The sequence below is a fragment of the Arctopsyche grandis genome, chromosome 3 (genome assembly GCF_051622035.1).
Source record: "Arctopsyche grandis isolate Sample6627 chromosome 3, ASM5162203v2, whole genome shotgun sequence".
NCBI lineage: Eukaryota > Metazoa > Arthropoda > Insecta > Trichoptera > Hydropsychidae > Arctopsyche > Arctopsyche grandis.
In genome coordinates this window covers 21,956,565-21,984,474 of record NC_135357.1, presented here as the reverse complement: position 1 = coordinate 21,984,474, position 27,910 = coordinate 21,956,565, and the positions used below count along the sequence as shown (strand labels likewise).

The window sequence follows — 27,910 nt, the reverse complement described above, 5'->3', positions numbered from 1 at the left end:
GTCGAATAAACGGTTTTGAATAAATTAAATCAAATTTGAATAAATTTATGACGAAAAATAAGAATTTTATTTATTTTAATACCCATAGCAATCATTTAACGTTGAATTTGGTACAATAATATTATTTTCCATAAACTAAAATATGCAGATAATATAAATCAAAAAAACTGATATGAAAATTCTCAATCCTACAAATAAATCTCAATACCAGTTTCGCAAATCCTGATTCTATGTATTTGAATACATATGTATGTATGCCGAGATATATAGACTAGTGGTTAGCATATAATGCATTGAACAGAGTGGTCACGGGTTCAAACCCCATTGGTTTCTGCTGGCCAGACCTTGGATTTGTGACTCGAGGTCGATCGTTTCCTATCAGAGTTTGCCAATTGATCTGATTTTCATTGAAACGGTTCCAAAAAATTGGCAACCTTACCCATTTTCTCGCAAAATCTCGAGTTTTCAGCAATCTCGAATTTAGCTGAATTGTATAAAATGCTGCAAATTTACAAATTTGTATAATAGTAATTATTAAGATATTAATTGATATTGTATAATAGTAATAATATTTGTATCAAATGTACAATGGGGCCAGGAAGGCGCATTGGGGCTACCTGTTAGGCCTTCCTGGTATAAATTAAAAACTAAATATGTAAACACAAATTGTGAATGAATTCCTTGCGCATTGAATCTATCACATGTGTACTTTTTTTCGTACTAAAATCATTCATGAAACTATTATTGCAGTAAAATAGTTTCTAGTAGAATAATGAGACCCTATAGTGAAAATTTTATAAGATATACATAGTGTGAAAAAGAAAAAGTAACAGGCTTTTGAACAATTAAAATCTGACAAAACGTGTGGCGGGCGGAAAGTCAAACATATAAGGCTACAAGCTAGTGGCTTTCGCCGTCTCCAAAATTTTTGTATTCTTAAACGTGTTTATTACGATTATGAACTAGCGAAAGCAATTGAAATCTCTATCGGCGGCCGAACCTCGCAAGATGATAAAGTTTCAAAGCGATCGGAAGAATGCAGGAATATTGTCAGACCGATAAAAAACCTTGTTGCAGCCCCTCCCCCCCCTAAAAAAAGCCGTGCTCTATCAAATAATGTAGTTAGATGCATCCAATTACTCAACTCTGATTTAAAATTTCCAATTCATTCTGTAAGACGAAACACGGTAGCTAGTTGTTGTGCGTGCCATGCCGGTTAAATTTTAAGTTTCGCATCCAAAACATTAAGACACCATTTTCCCAAGTGTAGTTTTAATTGCTCGCAAAAGAGCGAAACAGTGGGAAACTTTCCAAATCGTTCAATGGGATTCATTTAGATGAAAATTCTGTACTCACTCTGATGAAAGGATTCCTCTTTGGCAGCAAATCTCTCGGTAGACTGCTCAGATCCCCGGGCTGCAGAGCTCGGAAACCATTATCTTGTCTGGGGTCTCTGGCAGGACTCAAGGAGTCCCTGAAGTGGTCTTGACCGGTGGAGCTGCTTCCAGAGTCTTGAATGGAGGAACTGTCGTTGGTCTTGGACAAACTGTCCACCTCCCCATAACTGGACGACTCATCGCCCATTTTCAACCATCACAAATCACAGAATCTGCACACGTACAAACACACACACACACACACTAGCGAGTAATTTTTCACGACGCTTTCAACGTGGCACCTGTCGAAGAAATTTATTAACTTTAGAAACTTCTTTTTTTTTTTTGGGAAATTTTCAATCACTTTCTTTATATATGGGCGAACAGAACGGTGCGCAACGATTACGAGGTGTGCAAATCGATGTAAAATTAGTTTGCCAGTCGAAATTTTTGAACGGTGAAATTGAACAGTGATATAAAATATCTAAGCACGTTCGCCAGATGATGCTACATTACATATGTATAAAGAATTGCACACTTAACTATACTGAAATCATCTTCAAACTATAGTGTGCGTACGTCATGTGTCATACACCCATTGAGAGAGTAACAGTATTTGTAATCCGTTTCTGATATTGCGCTAATTCCAAAAATAACATAAGTAAGTTCCAAAATTGCACTGACAGCCACATAACATAACTACCACAAACGGCATATGTCTAATTTAAACGTAATTTTACATCGAACAAAAAAGATTTGATGATATAAAAATATTCCTGGAATGGCTTCCATTAGCAGAAATTTGTATGTATTCATTCAGAACCGATATATTCTACTGTTCTTAAATAACAATTCATAAATTTTCAAGGGTATTCAGCGGACATTAAGTGTTAATCAACTTTTTTTTTAAATTATCATTGTGTATGGTAGATTGGTAGGTAATTAAATTCCATTACGCGATGTATTATATGACTATAGTCAAGATCGATTAGTTTCGATATAAGAATTTCTGTCACATCCTCAAAAGAAAAAAAATGGATGTGACCAACCCACGACTTGTATGTATTTGAGAAATATAAGAAGTATCAAAAACAAAATTCGATGATGAAAAATAGTACATACACTTTCACACATGCCGGCTATGAGAGCATTTTCGATGCAAATTGAGGGCAAATGTAGGAAACTTACACAAGACAAAAGTTCTACTTCCGGTTATCGGATTTTGTTCAAATTTTTTTAGTTACTTAACATCACTACACATATTATAAACATACAATATCAAGAAGAAAGAAACAATTTAAAAGGTCAAAATAAAATAATGAAATATTGATTTAAAAAAAATTACTTCTTCCGATTTGCGAATTCTAACCAAAACCTTATCAATTATAATTCAGTACATAAAGAATACAAATATAAATTTTCAGCTTTATATACGTTCAGTAGTGTGGAAAAAATTTTGTAATCACGACATTTTGACTTTTTAAGAGGAAAAAATCCCACTTGCTATTTATTAAATTTAATGATTTTTATTTATTTCCATCGCATTGATACAGGGATTATACTTGATTTTTTTCGTGAAGAGCACACATGTACAATAAGGGGTCGGACAAAATAGTGGAAGAAAAATCGACAAATTTATATATAATAACACTAGCTGAACCCGGCATGCGTTGCAATGCCACAACAATGAATGCAATTCCCGTTCCCCTTTCTCTTTCCCATTCCCGTTCCCGTTTTCGTTCCCATTCTCGTTCCCGTACCCATTTGTCGGAAAAACGCAGGCAGGCGAACACGTTGGTCGCGATGCGAAAACATTTGAAATTATAGCGTTGCAATGACACACATTCCCGGTAATCCCGATTCCATTCCCGTTTTTTCCCGTTTTTTTTTCACAGTTATCTTCCTGGACATGCGTACAACAAATCCTGAAAGTTCTATCGTAATCGGTCAAGTGGTTTAAGAGCCTATTTGGGACACACACACAGACATTAATTTTTATATACATACATACATAGATATATGTAGAAGATTTGATGTAAAACGAAGTTGAAAAAATACAAGCCATGCCAGAATATGGACACCGAAAGCTAAAAATAAAACACTACGATTACCTGCTTCAAAAAAAGAAGAACATGTCAATCACAACCAAACGATAAGAATCGTGTGATACTCGGAAACACTGTATCGAATGGTTTTACATACATACAGATAAACAAACACGCATTCTTTCACACAATACCGGGTGAAACCGCCCGCTAATTTTCCGTCCGGTTAGGTCAGCAACTGGGCCATCACATCCACGATAGCAAATCGCGAATCCTACGAATAATGGACCCTGAAAATTCACAATATGGTAAACGCTGCATGTGAAGGATGTGCACCCACCGAATCAGGGTCACGCACGAGAGCCTGTTCTTTTGCGTCAAAGATGACCCGTCTGGCCCAGATGACCCACTGACCACGGTCCAGTCCCAACGGCTATTTGAACCCGCGCGAACGTGTTAATAGAGGTTGTTTTTGTTAATCGATCCTCATAAAGTTAATTCGCATTGAAGAATAAAAAGATAATGTAGTCATTAAAACCGGATTTCAAAGTTTCATGACTCGAATCGATGCGATGGGGACGAGGGCTCACGTTTGCAATGCAACGAACACCCTACGTATGTATGCTTTGGTCAAAATAAAGCAGGTAGTACCTATTATCGATTTATGATTCATCGCTCGGTCGACGATGACGATGATTCCCGAATGTCTGCCATATTTTATGTAGCCGATTTCCAAAAATAGATACTGCATAAGTAAATGAATTGTAAAATTAGTGAATTAAATTTCAATTCCTGTCAAATGAATTTTGTTCGTAAATATATAATTACAGATTAATATTAATAATTTAAAAATCATTTCAGCAGCAATTTTGAAATTGAACTTTCAACTAGATTATTTTGGGAATATAATCAAGATTTCGTTGCATTAATCATAAATTTAATTACATATGTATGTATGTTATAGCGATCCTTCGTCTATATAAATATGCATCTACATACATTCAATAACAATGTTTTTATATTTAAATAAAAATATTGTCGTCAGCAGATATGGTGGGTAAGACAAGACGACTATCAATACATATGCGCATGAAGAATACCATTTTACCGTTCAATTTATTTTTTTTTTATTTAAGAAATAACGTGAGAATTAATCAATAGCGGTTAAAGTGTAACTGTTGTGTGCAATACTGTTAAATTATTATAAAAGAAAAATTATCTATCGATACATACGTACGAATTTAACATCACATTACTCTGTAATTTAATTTTATTAGTTTTCCAATGAGTATACATATACATACATATGTATGTAGTATGTGTTTAAAATTAACACGTAATATTCTAATCCCCCATACTCATAGGAATAAAATAATAAGTCCCTAAGCAAATAATATTAACACCTGCTTAATTGCGTATACCTATATGATAAAAATTCATCAAACAATTAAATTTAATTTAATAATGCTTTGATACCATAAATCGTTGACAAATACATATATGTAAAGCGGAACAGATGTTGGGTTAAAATTAGAAGTCAAGTATATCGATGCTCAACCATAACAATAAACAATTTGAACATAAAATAGTACATATTTTTATGTTATACAGGTTTTTCATTCCAAATTGATTCTTTTTCATTTCAAATTGAACCTTTTTCATTTAAAATTGACCTCTTTTCGATGTCAATTTCAATTGAATGTTTGATTGGGGATTTCCGCAAAAAAAATGTAAACTTTACGCCAAAATGAACCGAAGTATTTAACCAAAGACACGAGTAAACAATTCAATGAATGAAAAAATTCGTAAAGATGAAAAATATAATTAGTTAGCATGTTTAATATACGGAAAATTGTGACTACACATTTCACGAGGGGTTGATTGATAGTCCTTTTTGTTACACTTTAATTTATACATCAAAACAACTCTGAATAATATATTGAAAAAAAAGGTATTGGCAATGATTATAAACGTCAATTGATAGCGAATATCAATCGGCGCGCACAATTCTGGTCTGTTCAAATTGGAGGATAGGAATCGAAACAGTTGTCACTTGTCTCGTTTGCACACACAACAAATACACGTGGCCAGAACGAGACAGCACTACCTGGTGATTGGCGCGTGCTCACTATCTGATAACAACGACTGCGACCGACCAAACTTAGCGGTTGACTGACTAACGGTTGCAGTTGTGCGAGTTGAGCCTAGTGCTACGAAGCGCGAATCTCCCATACACGCTGCAAATCAATCTAAAGTGCATATAAAGGTCTAGTTCCGAATTCGGCGACCGCGACTCTGACTGGACGCATTCATCTTCCGGATCATTGACCAGAAAGTCTATTGGAAATGCTCGAAGGAAGAAATGGAAGATTTATAGCACGGCCAGAGCTCCCTGCGATCGCCAACCGTGGATCCGAGCCTTTCGAAGTTCTGCCCAATAGGAATGCTTAAAGCTTATCGAATCTAAAGTTTGTCATTTATTTATTGTCAAAATCATCTTAAATAGATTACAAAATGTTTTAAAACATTTGATACACCAGCATAATTTTTCAATCATACCGGTTAAATTTTTGTTATTAATCCACAAGAATACTCAAAATATGATTGTTCAAAGTGGAATTTTATTTAATTCTCATATAAAGACAAGTTATCCCTATTAATTCAATTCAGATTCGTGTAAATACGAGTAAATACTAGTACGAGCTTTTAGCTCGAAATTTTACCGATTTAAAATTCAGCACACTTCCAATCCTCACAGAGGTGCGAAGAGACACCTCTGTGAGGGACAGTACATATAAGATAATTATAAATGTTAGATTTAAGTATAATAATTAAGATGTATTTTTAAATTAGCTTGATAGCTAAAATATATATAAATCAATAAAATAAATTAACCCTTTTAAACGAAAACAAAAAATAGTGTGGCCAGAATACTATCCCAATAAACATCTTTCAATAGAAAATACTCAATATAAAATAGTATTAACGGTGGAAAAAAATCCCAAGTGAAAATACGTACTTTTGACTTTTGATTTGAACTGGACGACTACTTAGAGAGATTTGAAAGCTGAAAAGTACTACAAATGAAAGATAAAATACCCGACTATAGATTCCAATCTTCATTTTGAACAGGAAATTGACAAATTTTGAGACACCGACCGAACAACACCAAGATATAAAAAAAAGTCAAAGTTCTTATACTTACAAAATAAAATCGAAAGGTTTCATATAAACTTTCCGCGTTCACATATTCACCATTTATTTAATCAATTTTCAAATGAAAACAAAATTTTAAATTATTGTTATTTAAAGAAACAAATTTTTTGCACTCAAATTGTTCAAAAAACAAATTCTTTACTGCACTCAAATTTAATTTAGCCGATTTATCATAAATAAAAGTACATTATTAACGATCTAAACAAGATTAAATTCACACACTTTTAGACGACTTAAACCGAAAAAACAAAAATTTGAGTATGCAGATTCATTCTACATACTTATTATGAAACTATGTAATATCCTAGCAACGTTGATACTAACTGAGCTACCAACTAGTATTATAAAAAAATAGATAGCATACCAACTAAATATATTAGCTAGATTTCTAAAATAAAAAATCATATCCGAATCATTATTTAAGTACTAAAATAAAAATAAAAACTTATTTTTACAATTCACACCAATTTAAAAATTGTGGTGAGTATACATATAACGTGGATTTTAACATCCAAGCTTACATATGTGCGTGTATGGGCTGCCTTATTTGAATCACCTGAGCGAGGCGCCTCGTGGTTCACAATGAATTCTGAATGTCTCATACACCTATGTACCTGTCATAACGTCACTGTTTACGTCAGTGGTCCGTAACCATCGACTTACAACACCCATTATAAGAGTAAATACAGAGATATGCATGCTTATTATTTAATTTCAAGACAGGTCACAGGAATTCCAAGATTTCCAAACAGAAAAGGTACACACAACGTATCACAGTCATAAATAGAGGTAGGATAGTCACAGTGCTATCCATTGTTCGGCAAACCTTTAACAATGCATTTACAACCTTTGAACAATACACGGCCCCCTCAGGCTCCGGTGACTAGTCATAAATGATATTATATTAACAAAAGGTTAGAAAAAATACTGATACCACTTCGATCGACGGTTTTCGGAAGTGTTCTAAAATTTCACCTTGCACACCATCTTTAGCGTTTACCTGCCGTTGGCAATTGTTTTGCAACCGAGTGTGACTAATCGATCCGAACCGATAATGCAGTTTTACGACACCGAATGTTCGAAAACGAATCAATGTTAATTTCGAACAGTTTTTGACGGCAAAAATGCGAAAATGTTTGCAGTAGCTGACGGTCACGTGCAACCCTCGTCAGTATTGTCTGTTCAATAACCGAGCAATCGTAAGGTTTCCTTCCCCGTTTTGGTATCTCCGTAAATTACGTTTCCAGGTAAGGCAGCTATCGATTCCAAAAAAGGAAACAGAAGTCAACGACCAAGAGGTGCTTCCGAATATATGTATGTACATACATACAATATGACAGTTTTTAAAAACTATTCAAAAACCTAAGTTCATAATAATAATTGTAATTAAGAATCTATTTTTTCCATTTGGGTGTGAAAAATTCTGCAAAAAAATTAATTGACTACTTTTTGTAGAAAATTAAAGTAAATATCGTACATATATAGTATTTGATTTTTAAATGCTTTTTATTATTACGAAATTATGTTCACAATACATCTTATATCTATTTTAATAGCTACTGATCTACTGATCATTTTCTATTTTACAATTTAATTTAATTTGGTTATTAATCACAGTATTATATTATTCTAATGTTAATCTAAAGCATAATAGGAAAAAGAGCTCAAAAACCTATTTACAATCCTTATATATAGTATTAATATATGTTTTTCATTCCAAATTGGCCCTTTTTCATTTAAAATTGACTCTTTTTCATATCAAATTCACCCTTTTTCATTACAAATTGACCCTTTTTCATTTAAAATTGACTGTTTTTCATTTCAAATTAAAACTTTTTCTTTTCAATGTCAATTTGAAATGAAAAAGGGTAAATTTGGAATGAAAAACCTATACAACTGAAGGCAATAGACTCGAAACTATTGTTTAAAACCGATGCTTGCTTTTGGCAGAAAGATTTTTAGGTAAAAATTATCGTCTTATGTATGTTTAGAGATGGCCAAAAAAGGGAAATTTGAACGAGCGGGAAAATACCAGTGAAAAAACCGGAAACTTTTTTTTACATAAAACTGATTTTTTTTAATTGAGAATGACCAAAATAATAAAACATAATTTTGGTATATAGGTAATAATTAAAGAAAGGTCATATTAATTTAAATACAAGACTTTTTATAATTATTTTTCTCTATTTTCTTGATATTTAGAGCACGTAGATACATAGATATATGATTTGTCATTTTTGTAGCAATTGGAGAGCTATGTTGCATATCATAATATGTATCTACATGCAGCTGCAAACTTCTTACTTGTTCCGGATTCTTGCTGAATTCTTTTTGATTTTGATTTTTGATTTTTAAATGCTTTTTATCATTACTTAATTATGTTCGCAATACATCTTATATATATTATAATAGCTACTGATATACTGATCATTTGCTATTTTACAAATTTAATTTAATTTTGCTACTAATCATACAGCATAATAGTAAAAAGAGCTCAAAAGCCTATTGCTGAATTATTTTTAAAGTGATTCCAAACTATTGATTTTGCATGAAAAAATAAACTTTTTATATCCGAGATTCCAAATTCCGAGACCGTCGTAGTGTCTACTTGCAAGCCGCGTATTTCGAACAAGCGATAATAACTAATAGGTTATTTACGTGAAGCATTCGACAAAACGGAAATTTGCCACTACACCAAAACGTTTAGATTCATTTAAGTATTGCATGTGTCAATGGCATTGACTCAATGCAAGTATTTAAAAATGTGTCGATTTGAAAATCTGATTTACATATATACATTTTTTTTCAATTTTCCCAAAATTCCCGGGGAAAAACCTAGTTTATTTGGTGGTGAATTTCTGAAAAATTTAAAATCAAATAAATAGTCCTTTCAGTATATCGCAATTCTAACATTCGTTGTTTTACATCTAAAATTTATTTTCACATTGGATTTCGCGCCATCGAAAGCAAGTTCACGGTGAGATATTGTTTTTCGTGCTTCGATAGCTTCATTTAAATTTTTTTGGGACACGGCCGTATAATAATCCATTATCTCTTTGTCCCAAATAAATATGTAATATTATAAAATATATGGATACGGTAAGAATAAAATTAACAAAGCAAGAATGCTGCATCGCATTTAAGACGACCTCGCGGTTAACCCATTCATGTCCTCGTTAGCTCTATCAGAATTAGTGTTTTGCATAATCGAAAACATCTCAATCTTTTCATATCGTTTTCGATCGTAATGAAATCCATGCTGCCGTGCCTGAATGTGATAATTTCCACGTCAGTGAGCGTAGGTTATCGGAGATTATTTTAACCTATTTGTCCGGTAGCCTGCGCTCATCATTATATTCATAATTTATGTGATGCATGAGCGGAATTTTCTCAGATCTTTTCTCATTCATTTGGATTTCACGGGGACGTTTTGTATTTATGGCTGGTTTTTATATATTGGTGCTGGCTGTGGATGTTGTAGCACACTGTCTGGTAAGTTTCATCGCAATCGGTTGAATGGTATAGGAACGCATACGTGACAGTCAATATATATCTATATATTATGTATATAAAATTTAATGTCCGTGTGTCTCGAATAGGCTCCTAAACCATTGAACCGATTACGATGGAACTTTCAAGATTTGTTGTATGCATGTCCGGGAAGATTACTGTGAAAAAAAAACGGGAATGAGTGTCATTGCAACGCGATAATTTTAAATGTGTTCGCTGCCTGCGTTTTTCCGACAAATGGGAACGGGAACGAGAATGGAAACGAGAACGGGAACGGGAATTGCATGCGTTATTATGGCATTGCAACGCGTGTAGGGTTCAGCTAGTTATAAAATAAATAACATGACAAAATACACAGTAGCGCACTTTGGATTCAACTTTGGAAAGGGGTGGGGGGGATTTTATTGAAAATTCTTTTTAACTAGAAAATAATGAAATCGATTATAAATCTCTTAAATTGTTTCAGTCCTGTGTCACTGTATCTTTATTTAAAATATATCGGGTCATGAAAAATTCCTCACTCAAATTGAAAGCTACTTTATGTACTTCTATTTTGAATTCTTATAAAGATGTATAATGATTTTTATCATATTAGAGATGTGTGTACATAGTATATGTACATATATAAGTAAGTTAAATGTATTGTTTGGTTTTGTGAAAAAAATTATAATTAACTTCAATTTTTATTGAAACAATAACACACATAGTAGACAAAATTTGTCCAAGTAAGATGTTAGTAGAACATTCATGACTTCGTTGTAATGTACAATAAATTCTGTAATATTACCTTCAATGGTTTATCCATTAAATTACATAATAATTTAATACCTACACACATATAACATGTATTTATGTGTAATACTTTAAGAACAATTATGTTATGTAAATTTCATAATTTATTATTGAACAACAGAGATGTGAATACATATCTTATTGGTTATTTAGAACTTGAACTGAAACGTTATTATTAATGAAATTTTTCGATTCTTTTCGATAGATATTTATGACCGAGAACTACATACACATGTAGTGCTAATTTTAACTAGTTAAATTTTCCATATGTATTTATAACATTATACAAATATTGACAAAATTTAATATATACAACGAATCGAAATATGTATATGTAATATTGAATACAATAACTTGTGTTATACAACTACATAAATACATACATATGTTATATGGGAAATATTCAAATACAAAAAATTTAAAACGTTCAATGAAGGCACTCGTTGACTCTTCACAGAACACATTGTTTTACAGATTATCTTCTGATGCGTAAGTACAATAAAAAGTAACAATAATAAAATTAGTATAATACAATAAAATTCTATACCAAAAGTAAAAACCTACAACAAATAAAAACATAACAAAATACATAAAAAAATATATATTAAAAAAGCATTTTAATATTGCAAGGTTTATGACTTATTTTAATAAAGTTCACATTACTTTATATTCCCAGTAAATATGTAGCATCTAACTAACAATAACTTTTTTTTAATAAAGCAAATGTATTGTCAATATTAATTTAAATGCGTAGAGGATTCTTATTATATTACCATTTAAAATATAGTTCATTATAACTAAAATAAATATCAATTAATTACTAGTTGAGCCATGATTTAAATCATTGATAATACATTGTGCATAAAAACTGCATATATTTAAAGTATGTCAATATCAAAAAATAGTAACTATAAATGCCAATTAAACGAATAATTTTAGACAATGTTACATTTTTTAATATATCAATAATATTTGATCATTCTAAGAATGTTTTGATTTTCACCAAAAATTATCAAGGCTTCAGTTTATTTTAAATTTGGCCAATTTCGAATGATTTTCCATTGGTCTATCTAGTAAAAAATAGGCTTTTTGAGTGAATTTTAAATTATGTTTCCTAAATCTATTTAAAAATGGTTCCTTACAAAAATATCTGAGAAGCAGAAGCTAATAAGAGATTAAATTACCCATAGCCTGAAATTTTAAAATTTGACATTTTCACAGTAAAAAATTATCAAACTTAAAAATAAATGCATAAACTAAAAATATACATATTTTATACACATGCATATTTTGAAATAAAGGTTGATCTGATACAATGAATTGGAAGTAAAACGTACAATATTTCTGGAATGAACAACAGAAGTATTTATTGTATCTGAAATTTTTTTCAATTCTTTTACTGACTTATCTGTGAAACAAAATATCATTCATAAGACCACTACGGCTTCATGTTTAATGCAATCGTCCGAAGGTTAAAGACAAGGGGATGAATGACATCTATGACAGTTCGAATGTTGCCTTACAAGTACTGAAGTATTCATAGATTATTGGGATACACTTAAGTTTCCAAATTACTCTAAAGTAAGCAGAAGTTAAAATGCATTACATATCTTTAGAAGCCAATCGTTGGAAATCATCATTTTATTGGGCTTAAAGTATTCCAAAAACAACAAGGATTAATCAAATTTGCTATAAACCAAACTTTCAGATACAATAAATATTTTCGATGTTCCCTCATAAAATATACTTTGTTTAAGAAAATCTTTTGGCCACTTATGTACATTATAAATGCGCATATATGTACAACACATGTATTTATGCATGTATGTTTATATAATACGTTATAGAATTATCTCTATGTAAGTGATAAACTTGAACTGCTTATCTCATATCAAACAAGTTTTTTTTATATTTGGGAGTAATACAATGAGTATACTCTAAAAAAAATGAGATCACTTCAAAATATTTATGTATGTGTTCCTACATATAGACCATGTGATAATTGATATTACCTTATATTGTGTATGAACAGTTTTTAATCTTGCGATTCACTCTCCTCGAAAAAAGTATCAATCAATAGACCTCATATACACGTTTATGTAAGATTTTTATAATTACAGGTTACTAATACAGTTTCAATGTATTATACACAAATTTATTTTCAATAGATTTAAAACCTGACCAATAGAATTTTTGAAATGGGCCTTTGTGAGATACTAATTAACACAATATCATAAATTTGCAAAAAAATAAACATATTTCACATTATACTTGTACATAAACTTAATTCGGTCTTTCTTGAATAATCAAGCTGAACGTATACAATATGTATGTTCAATTAATAATACTGTTACACTAAAAATATGGCAAAGCATTGTTTATAATGTATTTGCTAAATATTAAATAATATTTTTATATAGAAATACATTATGAGACTTGAATCTTTTAATGTGGAGACTTACATACAAACATGTAGATATGTAAATCGACAATTTCAAAAAATCAGCAAATATTGTTCATGAACCGAGCATTTTTTCGACATTTATGTGTGTACATACATATGTACACAGAAACATTTTTTGGATAATTAAGTAAACCAGAGCTCCACAACCTTTTGCCAACCACAATGTGTATACCAATAATTTTTCACAGCACACAAGTAAACACATTGACCATCGTCTTGCGACGCACTAAAGCAAACAATAAAAGCCAAAAGAACTATTTATAATGCATAATTATCTCAACATTTAAAAATTGAACCAAAAGTTCAAGAGCTCCCAAAGCATTTGTTTTATTATTTAACAATTAACAAAAAGATAATTACATTATTGTGCAAATTAATCCAATTACCGAAAAAGTTGCCAACCTATGAGTTACACATCACGCCAAAATCACTCAAATAGTCTATGAATTAAAATTAAAATATGTGACCCGAATATTTTAAAATAAGTTTTATTATTTTTAAGTACCTTGAATGTATGACATATGTAATCAAGAAGAGTTGTCTGAAAAAGAGAACATATTGATAAAAAAAATTATAATTTGTTCGATATAAATATGTAAATATATTGATATCTGATTCTTAAAACCAAATAAGGCTACATAAACTCTAAACATTTTTTATAAACCAGTACTATTATGAAAAAATATTTTTAAAACCACCCAACATTTAATAGCCCAAACTAAATAGCATATACATACATACATATGTAATATGTATTATGTATTAGCCAAAAAACAGTTAGCATAGACATTAGCCTGCGTATTTGAAAAATTTATACAACTGCTCTCATTTTTAAACTTACTCTAAAACTCAGTGGTAATATAAAGACTGATACACTCTAATAAATCTCTTTTGGACATGTAATCTGAAAAAAAATAGTAAAATTAAGAAAATATAATCATTTAAATGTGAGAATTTGAAGGATGCAACTTTATCTTCTCTTCAACATCAAGACGAGCTTGATCGATTGATGATGCTGTTGGTAAACCGCATGGCAACTCTAAAATTTCGGGTTCAAATTGCATAATATTTTCTGCTTCCTCTACAATAAAATGTATTATAACATTAAGTAAATAAAATTGAACACTATAATTAATACACTGAAAAGAAAATAAAACTTACGTTGAATTCTATAAATTTTTGTGCCGTATGCACAATCAATTTGATAAGCAGTGAAGAATGTCAATGGTAACATAGGTGCTAATAAGTAAGGACGTTTAGTCCGACGAAATCTACAAAAGTTAATATACAATATATAATATTTATGGAAAATCATAAATTACTCGCGGTCATAATTTCAAAAAGTAGTACTATACTATTGTCTGGAAGTGGCCAGTTACAAAAAAATTGTTAAATAAAAGGATACTCACCCAGTGAAGAGACCAATTGTAGCTACAACGGTAAATGCGGTAATCCAATTGCACATTTCTCTTTGTTTAGCTATTTCCATAGCTAAACTTCGTTCCCTTAATTGATACATCATTTGTATATGACGCTCCATCTGCATATATTAACAAAATAAGCATCATTTTCGCATCTCCAAAAGCAAAATGATAAAAAAAAATAGAATAAACAAAAAAGGCAATAAATAACACCTTAATTTTACTGATGGACTGAATGAAGTCTTGGTTTTTCTTGAAGTTTTCTTCCATAGATGTGGAGTGAGATATACCCATTTTTGTAAAATATCTCAAACTCGGTCAAATTGATTTTTACAAAGCTCTTTTTATTGAAAAGTAAACACAGGTTTAAAACACTCAACACAACATACAAGCTATCAGCCGAAGCGTCAACTCTGACAGGCTAGGCCCTTTAAAATTTTGGCCGTAACATTGATATTTATTTTCAAATTATTGTGATTATTGCCCACAAAGCGCTCGCCCAAAAGTCACTAAAATCTCTATAACGGAATATCTGCCAGCCGAAAAGTCCATCATGCTAACGATGAGACTATCATACTAACGAGAACTCGAGTGCCAAATATTCCGTATTCGTGATTTTCATGGCAAAAATTGTTTTTTTGGCGATCGTAATGTGCGTAATAATCCTATTACCCATATAATCATATATCGAATAGAAATCGTAATTTCTAAATACATTTCGAATGGTTAGGAAGGAATTTTGTTTGATTAAAATTATATCCGGTTTTTAGCAAATATATATATATTTTTTTTTCTTTGAATGGTGAATAATTACATTATTATGTAATTATACATGTCGAATTATGTTGTGGCGGCTCGCTTATACGACATGGTCGAGTTTGGTTGCCTTCCTGCGAGTGGGGACCAACCCGGCTGGGTTCGTAGAGCCACTACTCACTCTGTCTTCAGCTGTCATATAATAAACACGTGCATTAACATGCCAGTCGTCTCATTCGTTCATCCTCCATAATGTAATTATTAATTTCGAATTATGTAATTATTCATGGTGAATAAGTCTACATAATTATGTTTGTAATGGTCCGTACGCTCCAAACCAACGACGATTTAAAACAAGTAGCGTACAAAATATCGAAATAAAAATTAAATTAAAAAATTGAAATTAAATATCAAAATTAAGCTAAAGAGCGAGATGGAGCTAAAATTAGATCATCGTTGATGTTTTGAATTACAACACTGTTTTGAATTACGACGATACGCATTACAACCAGAGAAATATTATAATTTCTCTGACTACGAGCGAAAGAAACCTTGTTGTTATTTCTTATTAAAAGTCGTCACGATATACTACTGTGTTTCCGCCGTCGATGAAACATTTAACAAAAAAAATGTCGGTGATTTGTCAAAGGGTTTTTTTTCTTTCGTCGAAATAAAATTAATAATCACACATTATCCGATAAATTTTACCTCTGAGATGGATTTAATTATTTGATTTATTTCGACGAGAGAAACAATTGAAGACATTATCCGATAAAATTTACCTCTGAAATGATTTAATTAATTGATTTATTTCGACGAGAGAAACAATTGAAGACTAAAAAAATTTCGATTGATAGACCGACAACGCACCGGATTGCGACCATCGCTCGGTCACCCATACTAATACATGATATATTCTCAGTAACTGCGGATTACGGGGAAGTAAAAATAATAATTCTTTGATTTTTTTTTCGATCTTAGTGCGTATCTTCGTAAGTCAAAACATCTTCGACAAACAAAAGTCGAGGATTACCTGTATGTGATTGGTGATGATCTAATTTTAGGTCAATCTCAAAAATTTATTTAAATTGGGCATGTTCTGTTTTAACTTTCAATATTTAATTTTAATTTTAATATAATGATTATAATTTTATTTTGATATTTGAATTTAATTTTAATATAATAATAATAGTTTTAATTTTGATATTTAATTTCAATTTTTAAATCTAATTTTTATTTCGATATTTTGTACGCTACTGGTTTTATCCTGCTAGTTAAAACGTTGGCCCAAAATCGTCGTTGGTTTGGTCCGTACGCAGCATAACACTACGTCTTTCTCATCGTCCCTTCAGTTGCCAGCCATTGGTTAGGTTGGCAGCCTGCTACCCCTACTCCCCGGAAGCGCTCTCTTCTCTCCAGACTTTCACCTGAGGCAGTCACGAGATCACATCTCCTGCCCAGCAGTAGTAGCTGTACAGTTCCTAGAGCTCCCACCCCTTCATAAGCCGCTGTTTACGGAACAGCCAGAATCCGTCTACGTAGAGGAAGGATCTCGTGACCGAGTCTCCAGCTTTTCTCCCGCCAGCTTGTACAGCTGGCTGCGATTCGACGTGGAGCATTGAACCAGGAAAACTCCTACGACAAATAACGAAACATTCTAGGTCAATCCACGGTTTCCCTTAAAACATGCTTCTGGAGGACACCTGTACGCTACCTGCGCATCCCAAAGTAGAAGCCATTTCGACGCGTAAAGGTCTGTTCATACCTAGTCGGCACGTATCGGGAGCAGCAGGCAACCTGCAAGTACGGGGAGTATTCTTTGGTACATTATATATGGACGCATTCATACTACATTCGCGCATGCGCGTTCACGTATTCATAAGCGTCATATTCCAAAGGTACCAAAGCAAAGGTGATAAAATATAACAAAAATATTGACAAAATAGTTGAATATGGTCTTTGTTTACCAGAAACATATGCATTTGCCGAAGGACTTTTTTCTTCGACAAACAATATGTGGTCCAGTGATCTGTGAAAACGAAATATTGAATGCTAAAACTTTAAAATGCTTGCTAATCGATAAGAATCATTTTAACCAGTTATGTGTAGAATTTTATAACAGCATTAAAGAAAATTAATTCTTTATGTTAGTTTTTAACAATGGAAGTATTTAGAAAAAAATTTTTTTGATAAAATATCCTGGTTTTCAATTAGAAAAAAGTGGCCACCTTACACTAAGCTAAATAGGCGTTTCGAGACAATACACGAGATTAATATTGGCTTGCTTAGTGGAATGTTTTAACAATTGGCTTCGGGTAAATGAAGGAAAAAATATAAATTACAGTCGTTTAAGTACCTACCTACCTAAGTGTATTTAATCGTTAAAAAATAAATAACTCTTTCTATCTACATCATATTTAATTATTGTTTAAGCGACAGAAAGATGAATTTATAGGAATAATAATCTATTTTTTTTTCATATTAAAGATATGGACGTAAATTTTGCTGTGAGGGTTGGTTCAGCTGGCGTTTTCTCGCAGTCTCGCCTGTCAAGTGTGTTTTTAGAAATTGGGTAAAATTTTATGTATTTGTTTATTAATATTTTAATATTTGGTTAAATTCATCATTGATCTTAAAGTAGTTTCAGTTTCCTCTGAATAAATAATAAAATTGACCACAAATCCAATTATATAACTGCTCAATAAGTAGAACTGTCAAAATGTGCACATCGATAATACCCGAAACTGCTAATAATCTGTTGTTACATAAATTATTTTATCGTTACAGTAATTATGGGTGGACATAGCCACGCACCATATAAAGTCCCGGACTACACAATCTATAAAGTTGAAGATGCTCCTGAATTGATGAAGATTAAAAAACAATTGGAGAAAAAAGGATTATCTGATCCGTGGTTGAGGTATATACATTTCATGTGTTTGACAAACATTTATCCATTACCAGTAATATAATGACAAATATTTTTTAAGGAATGAAGTGTGGCGATACAGCAAAGAATTTCCAAGGCCATGGGCAAACGCAAGAATTTTTATCTTCAGAGGTTTCGGTGTTGGCTTATCTTTATTTGGAATTACCCTACTTTATGAACAACTTACAAAATCAAAGGATCATGATCACGAAGCCCACCATTAATTTCATGTCTGATTAGTAAAAATTTAGAATACCTACTGTAAGTTAAAATGAAATTACGCAACAGTTTCTTTAATAGGGGTGCATATAATTCGAAAAGTAGAAATTATGATGTATAATCATGTTTTGACACTTAAAAACATACTTTCATTTATGTTCATTGATGTATCATTGAAATTATTAAATACGTTGTTAAATTATTTTACTTTCATTTTATTTTCTAAATTATTTTAATTTAGATACCTGAATATACTTAGTAATAATTTAATAATATTAAATGTTTAAAAAAATAAACTTATTTATTATGAAATTGCTTACAAAAGATTAGAAAAAAAAACAAAAAATCGGTTATATTACATTTTATGTGGATACATATTCAGACACTCTTATTTAGACACCTTATATATTCATGTAAGGTGTCTTAATAAGTTAATTCACAGTTATTCTTGATTTACACTATGGTCGTCAGGCTAATAAAGTCAGGTTAGAGTTTCTAATATAAAAAAAACTATTGAATTCACTTTGAAAAAATTAAACACAATCCAAACTACAAACCATCTGGACAGAACTGGAAGATTCAAATTTGTAATGTATTTAGTTTGGATATAAAGAGATGTTGTTTAGTTAAATTTGATGGTTCAAAAAAAATTGCATTTAACATTGAAATCTCAGCATTATACATAACATCTTTGGAATGAAGAAAAACGTAACATGTGTAAAAAGTAATGTAAATGAATGCAAAATCTGTACTTATGTTTGCATGCATTTAAAATAAGTTTATTTCACACAATTCTGGGCAGCGCTCTTCAAACCCCATTAAATGGACCTATGTAATTATAAAACAAGACAAATTATGACGAGACTCTAGGTTTCAATTCATCATAGCACGGCCTTAAAAATATATAGTTCTTCTTTGATGTATTATAATACTCGTGACCCTAAAAAATAATAGAGAAAATTAAGGATGATACATAAAAGATAAATAATTCATAGATACATTTTCGAATTTACCTTTGACCAATCATAGCTAACAGCATATGCAAAGATTTGTCCATTACTATTGATAGCACACTTTGTGATGCTCTGGTCCATTTGTTCAGATGGTTTTAATTTTGTACGTGCGTCTTTATCCCAAAACGAGAATGTACCATCTGATCCAACTGTCGCTAATGTTCCATGCTCTGGATGAAATGCTATATCATTAACTGCATATATTTCCTACAAAAAAATGTTTTAAATTACTATTCACTATGAAAACACAATTATTGACATGGACATAATGTCAGACGGTAACATATGTACATACTTAAAAACATAAAAATCATAGTGATAACATACTTGAAATCCATTTTGGGCACCGTTAGACCTATGGCATTTGAATGTAAAATTATCTTTGGGCCCGGCTGTTACATATTGAATGGCAACTCTTCCTTCAACACTGCCGAGCGCATAACCTGCAATAAATATAACATATTGTAAACGTGGAAACACGAGAGAGAGTATCCGCTGTCTAAGTGCATTCAGGGATTAACAATGGAGACCACCGAATTGGCCTAACGGGACTCAGTAAGTGGCCGGTAGAATTCTCAGAACTTGAGAGTGAGAGTGTGAGACTCACTTAAAAGTGTACATGCCTAGACAATATATACATAAACAGATCGGGGAAGCTGTGGTGAGCAAATTGTCCTTTATAAGGAGGTACTTAGGCTATATCAGATTATTAAGGAGCGAGCGCTGGCTGCGTGTGGACCTCCTGAATCATTCAATAAATGCTGTGAAGCTACTTTGGCCTTTCATTGGGATCCTGAATTCAACACTACACAACAATATCATACTCTCACAGCATATGCTTGGCCAAAATGAAATCGGAATTTTTAATTACATACCTGTTGGTTGTTTAGTTGTTTTGTCTTTGAAAATAGCTACAACTCTGTGTTGAAACTTCAATGGTGAATCTACTTTTCGAAATTCCTGTGGTTTACCTTCTAACATGTATATTGTAATGCCACGGCCTGCTGTACTTACCACCGCCATAGGATAATCCTACAACAAAATTTCAGTTGTAAGCATATACGAATTTAAGTTAGATTAATATATACAATCGTAAAATTTTAATTAAACAATACCACATCAGCACAATATACTCTTTCATTTAAATTAATTGTCATCATAGGATGTGGAGTTCGTGTGTCCCAAAACTGAAAACATATTAAAACGAATATATATAATATAATATATATATATTTTTTTTAAATGTATAGAAAGCTTTTACAAAATGTTAAAAACAAACCTTAAGAGTTTTATCCCACGAACCAGTCATCAAACACGTATAATTTGAGGCTTTAACCCAGTGGCATGTTTTTACTGGACCATCATGTGCCGCTACCTGATTTTTTAAATATAAAATTTTAATGAATTTGATAACCTTATTTGTACTCGATACAAATCGATGAAAATATTTACTTGTATAGTTTGATTGGACGCTAAATCCCAGCATTTTACTTGTTTGTCCACAGAGGCGATAAACACTTTAGTTCCATCCTGAAATTGAAATTAATTGAACAATAAAACACATTTTCATTATCTTGTAGAAACAAAAATTACTAAAATAATATAACTACATCGTGCCAACAAACGTCAAGGACTGGACCTCCCATAGTTTGCATTGATTTTGGATTTGTTTTGCCTGACATTTCTACATCCCAACAGCGTACCTTTAAACGATTTTATCACAATTAATATAAAAAGATTATTGGTTTGTATAGGAAATTCGTATGATCATTATTTATTTTGAAGTATTAACTTGACTATCCCAACTTCCTGCAATAAGAAAATTTTGTGGAATAGAAGGCGGGGAAAACGCCAACGCTGATATGGAATCCTCTGGAGGTGCCGTTACTTCATAATCTTTGTTTGGATTAGTTGTGCCTTTTTGTGCAGTCGAGGCAAATGCACTGTTCCCCAAAGTGTTCTGGGAAAACATTGTTCAATCTAATATGGATGAAAAAAAAACAACTTTTATCAACTTGGGCAATTGAGTCATTACAAGATGAGTGAATTTCTTGACATTAGCAGAAAATTAAAAAAAAAACTTATGAGATACGTTTATATGAATACACTTACATCAAATTTATAATACAGTTTCAATTATAACGGGTAAATAACTAAAATTCCCGCGATTTACAACAAAGCCGTTTACTTGACGCTTCACCGTGAACTTAGGTTAGATTTAGGTTATTTACGGTATTGCCAGTGCGTGCAGTTGAGCACTGCCAACACAAAAAAAATAAAATAATGTATAAAACTTAAGTTATCAACACCCAGTCATAATTCTCATAAAATTAAGTTTATTGATATTAAAATTATATGTATTGTTTTTATACGTCAAAAACCATACAAACAACTCAAATATCCTTAGAATGATATATTTACAATATTTTTCAAACTTGAAGACGGTTTGTAGGTAGTGTGCGTACGCACCGCTACAGTACTGAGCGTACACACATATAACATTATACGTACAGACAGTAAGCGTATTTACGCTACAGATACTGAGCGTACGTACGAAAATTGAGCGTACGTACGCGCACGTATACTTTCAAGAAACCGCATCATAGTTAGAAATATGCTGTACATACAGATTGGTCAAAATGTCAAGGTTGAATTTTCTCATAATTACAATATTTCATTTATTGATACTTAATGTTTTGATAAAGTAAAAAATGTTAATATCATTTTTGTTAAATCGGATAAATGACGCCGCAGACAATTTTTTTATAACAATATTTTTAGAGGTACACCAGATCGATCACGGAGATATTCACGATGACGACATAAATAATTAATTTTTAGCTTCACGTTTTGTACAAAGTAGAACAACTAAAGGTCTGTTCATACCTAGTCAGCACGTACCGACTTCAGCAGGTATCCGGCCGTACGAAAAGTGTTCTTTGGTACATTTTGTATGGGTATATTCATACCAACCGTCACGTTTACGCCACGGCAGGCTTACAGCAGTACCCGACATTTCCTGTTCATACCTTACAGCAACATCCGTCAACGTATCGTATCCGTTTTTTTGGCCATCGTGGAAATATACACGCGAATTACGTGCCATGAGTCTGCCTATTTGCTGTTTTGGACCAATTATCGATAGTGACAGTTGACAGCTGTTCAATCTTTCGAAATGGTTTTGGCGCAAATATTTAAAAAAAAAATTAAATTTTTTACGGAAATATTTAAAAAAAAATTGTCCATCATCCACAAGCTCCTTCTACAGTGTCCAAAACTCTCCTTCGGTTTTTCTATTTTTTAACATGGGATGCACATCAAAATGCCTCTGTGCTTTTTTATTGCCTTCTTGAGCTTCTTCTTCCAACAACAACGCGAATATACATAATTTTTCATTCGATAAACGCCGAAACATTTTTGCTGACTTGTATTCTGACGCGTAGCTACGAATGCACGTGTATGCATTCATATTGTAAGTACTCGACAATACGACGTAAGCAATATTGCGCCGTATCGTCATGGCCTGTAATGTATAAGTAAGCCGATTTTGCCTTGCACTTGGCCAAAGTGCTGTGAAGGTGACGTGACCGCGACGTGTAGGTAGATATGAATAGAAATGTAATAAAATGACATATTTGAAACGGAGTCGTGCAGTGCTGAAGCCGTGCAGTGCTGTTAAGTATGAACAGACCTTAAGACGGCGGGGATAAAATATTACGGAATCCTTAAAACAATCAGAGAAGTCAAAAACCGAATTTGATAATATAAGGCTTATCACGGTACAATATTAGGATTGATTTTCCAAAAGTTGAATAGTGCTATTAGTGCTATGTAGTGGCGGCTCGTCTATATGGGCTGCGGGGCTACAGCCTTCCCAGTATAGTACAAATGCATGCTATTTTTGCCGTCCACGTGGGCTGCAGGGCTGCAGACCTCCCAGTATAGTACATGTGCATGCTATTTTTGTCTGCATTTGATCACCGGTATGGTCAACGAGCTATTACATCCCGATTAATGTCTGCAGCCCCCCTCTATGAATTCTCACGAGCCGCCACTGGTGTTATGAATGATGGCATCTTAAATTATATTCATCATAAGGAATCATCAGCCATTTCTCCAACAGAATATCACTTTGGATTTTTCTTAGTGCTTTAAGTCTATAAAAAAAAGCTTTAAGTTTATAAAAAAACTGCAGCAAAAAGTTCAGTTCTATATTTTATTTACTCCAATCCTACGAAATTTTACACCTCCAATTTAATTGCTACAAATGCGTATTTTCCAATAGTGTTATTTAATAAGGTTCAGAGAATGCTTTTTTATACGAGATTTGGGCAGCTTTGAGCAATATTTGGTCAGTTATTGTCAGTTATCTGTACGGAAATTTTCATGTGTGACGAATTTTCGTGCGACAGGAGACCCGCGCGAGCAATTTTCGTAGCGGCGGCTATTCTGGTAGCGATTTATATTTGGGATGTAATCACTAGACTACGGATACAGACCGTGCTTTTTTCAGGAATCGGGACGGTTTGGTTCTATTTACAAAGCTAGAATGCAAAAAAAAGGTTCGGCGAACCTTGAACAAAGCATTTACAACAATTGAACAATGGACGGGGCGCTGTGGGTCCGGTGTTTAAATCACCGAACCGATATAATAAAGAAAAAAAAAACAAAAAAAGTGTAAAGGTTTTCATTTAGCTGTAAAAAATAATACGAATTTCATTACTCAATTATGGACTATATACATATGTAGTTCATATATGCACATATGTGCATACATAGTTGTATTTGTATATTATTTTATATTAGCAAATCTAGCTAAAACTATTCGATAATGGGTACTATTTAATTGTTTATAAATTATACAATTGGCATTCAGAAAGTGCTATTATAAACGGGTCTACGTGACGAGCCAGAATGTTAAATTATAGAAAACACAAATATCGGAAAATTCTGCGCGCGCACATTAATACGGGAGGAAAAGCCTGTTCCTCTTGTTCCTGTTGTATCCTGCCCGCGCGAATTAAGTGAGTATGTACCGTTTACCATGCACCCTTTTTTTTTTGATCTTTCGACTTAAGATCTTTCGATTTTCGATTACATATGTTTATAATCGGCTCGTCACGGAGACCGATTATAAACATATGTATTGGCGGTAATTGGACTATTCGCAGTGGCGTAACTACCGCGTCTGCAGACCCCGCAATGCGGGGGGGCGCCGAGACCTGGGGGGCGCCACGAAGCGCGCCTTTTTCACGGATTTTTTAATTTGTTCCGTAATTTTTTTAAAAACTTCTCTTATTTTTCAACCTATTTGTACTATATGTGTATGTACATACATTAACGTATTTTGAATTTATCCTAATTGTGTAATTGATCTATGCCAATAGGGCTAGAAGACTACCGTCTTTTTCCATCTTTTGAACGTCAGTGCCACTTCAACCTATTAGCTGAGAATTCTCTTATTCTTGTATATATTTTTTCAATGTGTAAACAATAAAACAAAATTATATGATTAAAACCAATAAAATTTATAAATTTTTCGCTGTCACCATTAACAGGTGAGAAGTTTTTAAGGAAAATTCACCATCAGTTACATTAAACAGATTGTGCACTGCTTGTTGGTCGTCCAGATTAAACTATTAATGCACTTTGATATATAGGTACACATATCGATACGTCAAAAAGTATAAATATTAATTTGGAAAGTTATTTTGCTAATATTAATATATGGGGAGGGGGGGGGGGGGGGGCGCCGTAAAATATTTTGCGGGGGGGCACCGGGAATTCACGCTACGCCACAGACTATTCGTCACATTGCGGTGGTCACAAAGACAATTTTTGCATTTTTTACACAATATTTGGCACTCAAGTTCTCGTTAGTACGATAGTTATCGTTAGTATGATGGACTCTTTGGCTGCCAGATGTTCCGTTATAGAGATTTTGGTGACTTTGTGACGAGTATTTTATGACCAGTAATCACCGAACCGTATTGGCAGGTTCATATAAACTCGAGCCACGTCGACTGTATTGGCCAACCACATTTTCAGGACGAAAATCATATTTTCAGCCTGCAAATTGTTTGATGAAAATAACAGGTAATATTAACTTGTAGATGTTGTCGCTTTTCTATATGAAACAACAATGGACTATTATCAATGAACATTCACACAAACAATTCTGAAAATTTAAAGTTCCGCCACTGGGCAATGGCCGTATCACAGCAGATCGAAAGGTCGAGCGGGAGCGGGAGCGGGATGCGGGACGAAGTCAAGATGCTGCGGCTATAGATATAATATAGAACGAGTAGGCATTCGCCTATATTTATATGTATGTATGTACGTCGCTCGTGCGCTCACACGCCTATTCGCCGTCGGCGGGGTACGTCGTCTCTCGATCGACTCTCGACGATTTGTGTAGCGCGAGCATTCACCATCCAACAGTCACTCGATTCGATCATCCACGGACCATCAGTAGTCAGTGGGTCTGGTCCTTTGGCGCGAGCGGGTCGTGTTGCTCGTCGCACTCGGGATGCAGCCGTGAAGTGAAGCGATCAGCGAAGCGATCTTCTGTCAAGAGTCAGGAGTCGACGAGAGTCAGGATGCGCGCTCGTCGAGGCTCGCCTTGTCTCGTACTCGTCCTCGTCGTTCACGCCTCGCTGTTGTGCACGAGCTGGTGCGCGGCGAACGAGAGTTCGAGCACGGCCAAGAGTACCCCTTCAGATGTGGTGACGACGACGATTCCCAGCGTCCAAGTGGAAGTCGAGATCCCCATCTTGCCCGGTGAGACGCTCCCCTCTGCTTTGTCTCTGTCTTTCTCTGTCATTCTCTGTCATTCCCATTTCCCGCACAAACGAGAGTCTCCTAGTTACCGGCCGGCGTTCATCTTCGAACGTAAACAAACTTGTAAGCGTCACTTCGATCCCAGCGAGATGAAAGCTCGATCCTTTGATACACACACTCATTAATGTGTACGTTTGTTGTTCTTTTTGTGTTACGGCGAACAGAGCTCACTCCTATGTTCGTTCTATTTGTATCCATTTTTATCGGAATAGGTGTGGGATTTTTCGATAACATGCTCAAAACCGGTGTATTTGAATTGGCGTAGAAAAATGATTATAAATTACATTTCTGAAAATCGGATCTATCAGTATCATTGGGATACGTGGAGAGCTCGCCGTTGTACCACATGCGAAATTGAAAATTTGTTAATTAATTAATTACTTATGTATAAATAAATTAAATGCGTTAAATTCATGTACATACATACATACATAAATATCCTGACAATATGTAACGAATTTCTCACGAGTACACGATTGTTCAAAAGAAATCAGAAAGTAAATATTCATTTGTGGTCGAATCCGATGTTATTTGTTTAAAATATTCACATACATAGGTATTTGATATATGATAACTAAATTTAACAATTCGTTTCTATTTTTATTCAAGTAATCCGATTTATTGTATGTTAATTAACTACAAGTGTAGATACGTTCTGACGATTTGATAATTGTGCAATCTTGCATTTAATTAATTTAATTAACCAACTATAGAAATATGATACACACCCATTTCCTTTTTTGTTATCAGTACGATAAATTTAATTTGTACTGTATCTATCTATGTATGTATATTATCAACGTTTACAACGAGGCTGTATCGTCGTTAAAGAATATACAATTTCGGCGTTTTTTTACAACCCGACTAAGATTCTGATTTTAAAGGTTTAAAAATGTTAAATTTTTACCCATTCGATTAATTTTACGAATATCTCTCGAGTACGTACATATTAATTTTCATCGAACTATACATACATGAAACTATGTAGTAGAATTCACGTATTTGGCGTAATGGGTTTGTCAAATATCGGGTCTCTCCTCAATTTCACATAAACATGAGAATGAATGTTATGAATTGCCGCCAAAAAAATAACAATAGACCTCTCCATTGTCCGAGAAAGCATCAAAGCAAAAAAAAATGGTTGACAATAGTGAACGATTTTTTTAGCCGTTGTTGCATCTTGTCCGCCGGTCCTAGTATGACTTTTCAACTTTTTAGCCTGTGAGTTGCGCAGAAAGGCTCATTCGATAGCCAGCTGTCATCACGTCGATGGTGATTAAATTCCTCAAGCGTCACGTCGAAAACATTTGCCTATGTACTTTAATGACA

At 33.1% G+C, this 27,910-nt stretch overlaps 5 protein-coding genes across 9 annotated transcripts in view; 2 read left to right on the top strand and 3 right to left on the bottom strand.

Moving 5' to 3' along the window:
• The window catches only part of Rhp (GTP-Rho-binding protein rhophilin), a 60,927-nt gene extending 55,328 nt beyond the window's left edge, over positions 1-5,599 (bottom strand). Inside the window, exons 1-2 of one of the 3 annotated variants that reach the window (XM_077446671.1) lie at positions 5,526-5,599; positions 1,357-1,678 (exon numbers count right to left, since the gene is read on the bottom strand). In XM_077446671.1, coding sequence (XP_077302797.1) covers positions 1,357-1,584 — 228 coding nt within the window. In that variant the 5' untranslated portion in view covers positions 1,585-1,678; positions 5,526-5,599. Of the gene's footprint in view, positions 1-1,356; positions 1,679-5,493 lie in introns of all 3 variants that reach the window. The other 2 variants (XM_077446672.1, XM_077446673.1) reach the window with 2 other exon arrangements.
• A 5,220-nt stretch (positions 5,600-10,819) lies between these two features.
• Positions 10,820-15,276, bottom strand: LOC143923296 (plasminogen receptor (KT)). Of its 3 annotated transcripts, none has more exons than XR_013261713.1 (5): positions 15,038-15,276; positions 14,813-14,943; positions 14,565-14,674; positions 12,637-14,484; positions 10,820-12,246 (listed from the first exon to the last, which is right to left on the bottom strand). XR_013261713.1 is itself a non-coding variant. In XM_077446906.1 (4 exons), the coding sequence occupies exons 1-4, from the start codon at positions 15,116-15,118 to the stop codon at positions 14,345-14,347; spliced, it is 462 nt and encodes a 153-aa protein (XP_077303032.1). In that variant the 5' UTR covers positions 15,119-15,276; the 3' UTR covers positions 10,820-14,344. The 3 variants fall into 3 exon arrangements, 1 of the variants encoding a protein (XP_077303032.1); XR_013261714.1 differs by lacking the exon at positions 10,820-12,246 and having other exon boundaries at positions 13,900-13,944; positions 14,245-14,484; positions 15,038-15,246; XM_077446906.1 differs by having other exon boundaries at positions 10,820-14,484.
• Positions 15,277-16,850: 1,574 nt separating this feature from the next.
• Positions 16,851-18,940, top strand: ND-B12 (NADH dehydrogenase [ubiquinone] 1 beta subcomplex subunit 3). Its single transcript, XM_077426807.1, has 3 exons — positions 16,851-18,152; positions 18,368-18,500; positions 18,571-18,940. Exons 2-3 carry the CDS (start codon positions 18,373-18,375, stop codon positions 18,731-18,733), a joined length of 291 nt encoding a protein of 96 aa, XP_077282933.1. The 5' UTR covers positions 16,851-18,152; positions 18,368-18,372; the 3' UTR covers positions 18,734-18,940.
• A 65-nt stretch (positions 18,941-19,005) lies between these two features.
• Positions 19,006-22,009, bottom strand: Rae1 (ribonucleic acid export 1). The gene is made up of 10 exons (XM_077428285.1): positions 21,854-22,009; positions 21,534-21,721; positions 21,352-21,444; positions 21,194-21,271; positions 21,021-21,116; positions 20,857-20,928; positions 20,617-20,773; positions 20,069-20,184; positions 19,742-19,948; positions 19,006-19,668 (listed from the first exon to the last, which is right to left on the bottom strand). Exons 2-10 carry the CDS (start codon positions 21,711-21,713, stop codon positions 19,582-19,584), a joined length of 1,086 nt encoding a protein of 361 aa, XP_077284411.1. The 5' UTR covers positions 21,714-21,721; positions 21,854-22,009; the 3' UTR covers positions 19,006-19,581.
• A 4,092-nt stretch (positions 22,010-26,101) lies between these two features.
• Positions 26,102-27,910, top strand: part of LRP1 (LDL receptor protein 1) — a 53,744-nt gene continuing 51,935 nt past the window's right edge. Inside the window, exon 1 of the mRNA XM_077427425.1 lies at positions 26,102-26,521. Within this exon, the coding sequence (XP_077283551.1) occupies positions 26,341-26,521 (181 nt within the window). The 5' untranslated portion in view covers positions 26,102-26,340. The remainder of the gene's footprint in view (positions 26,522-27,910) is intronic.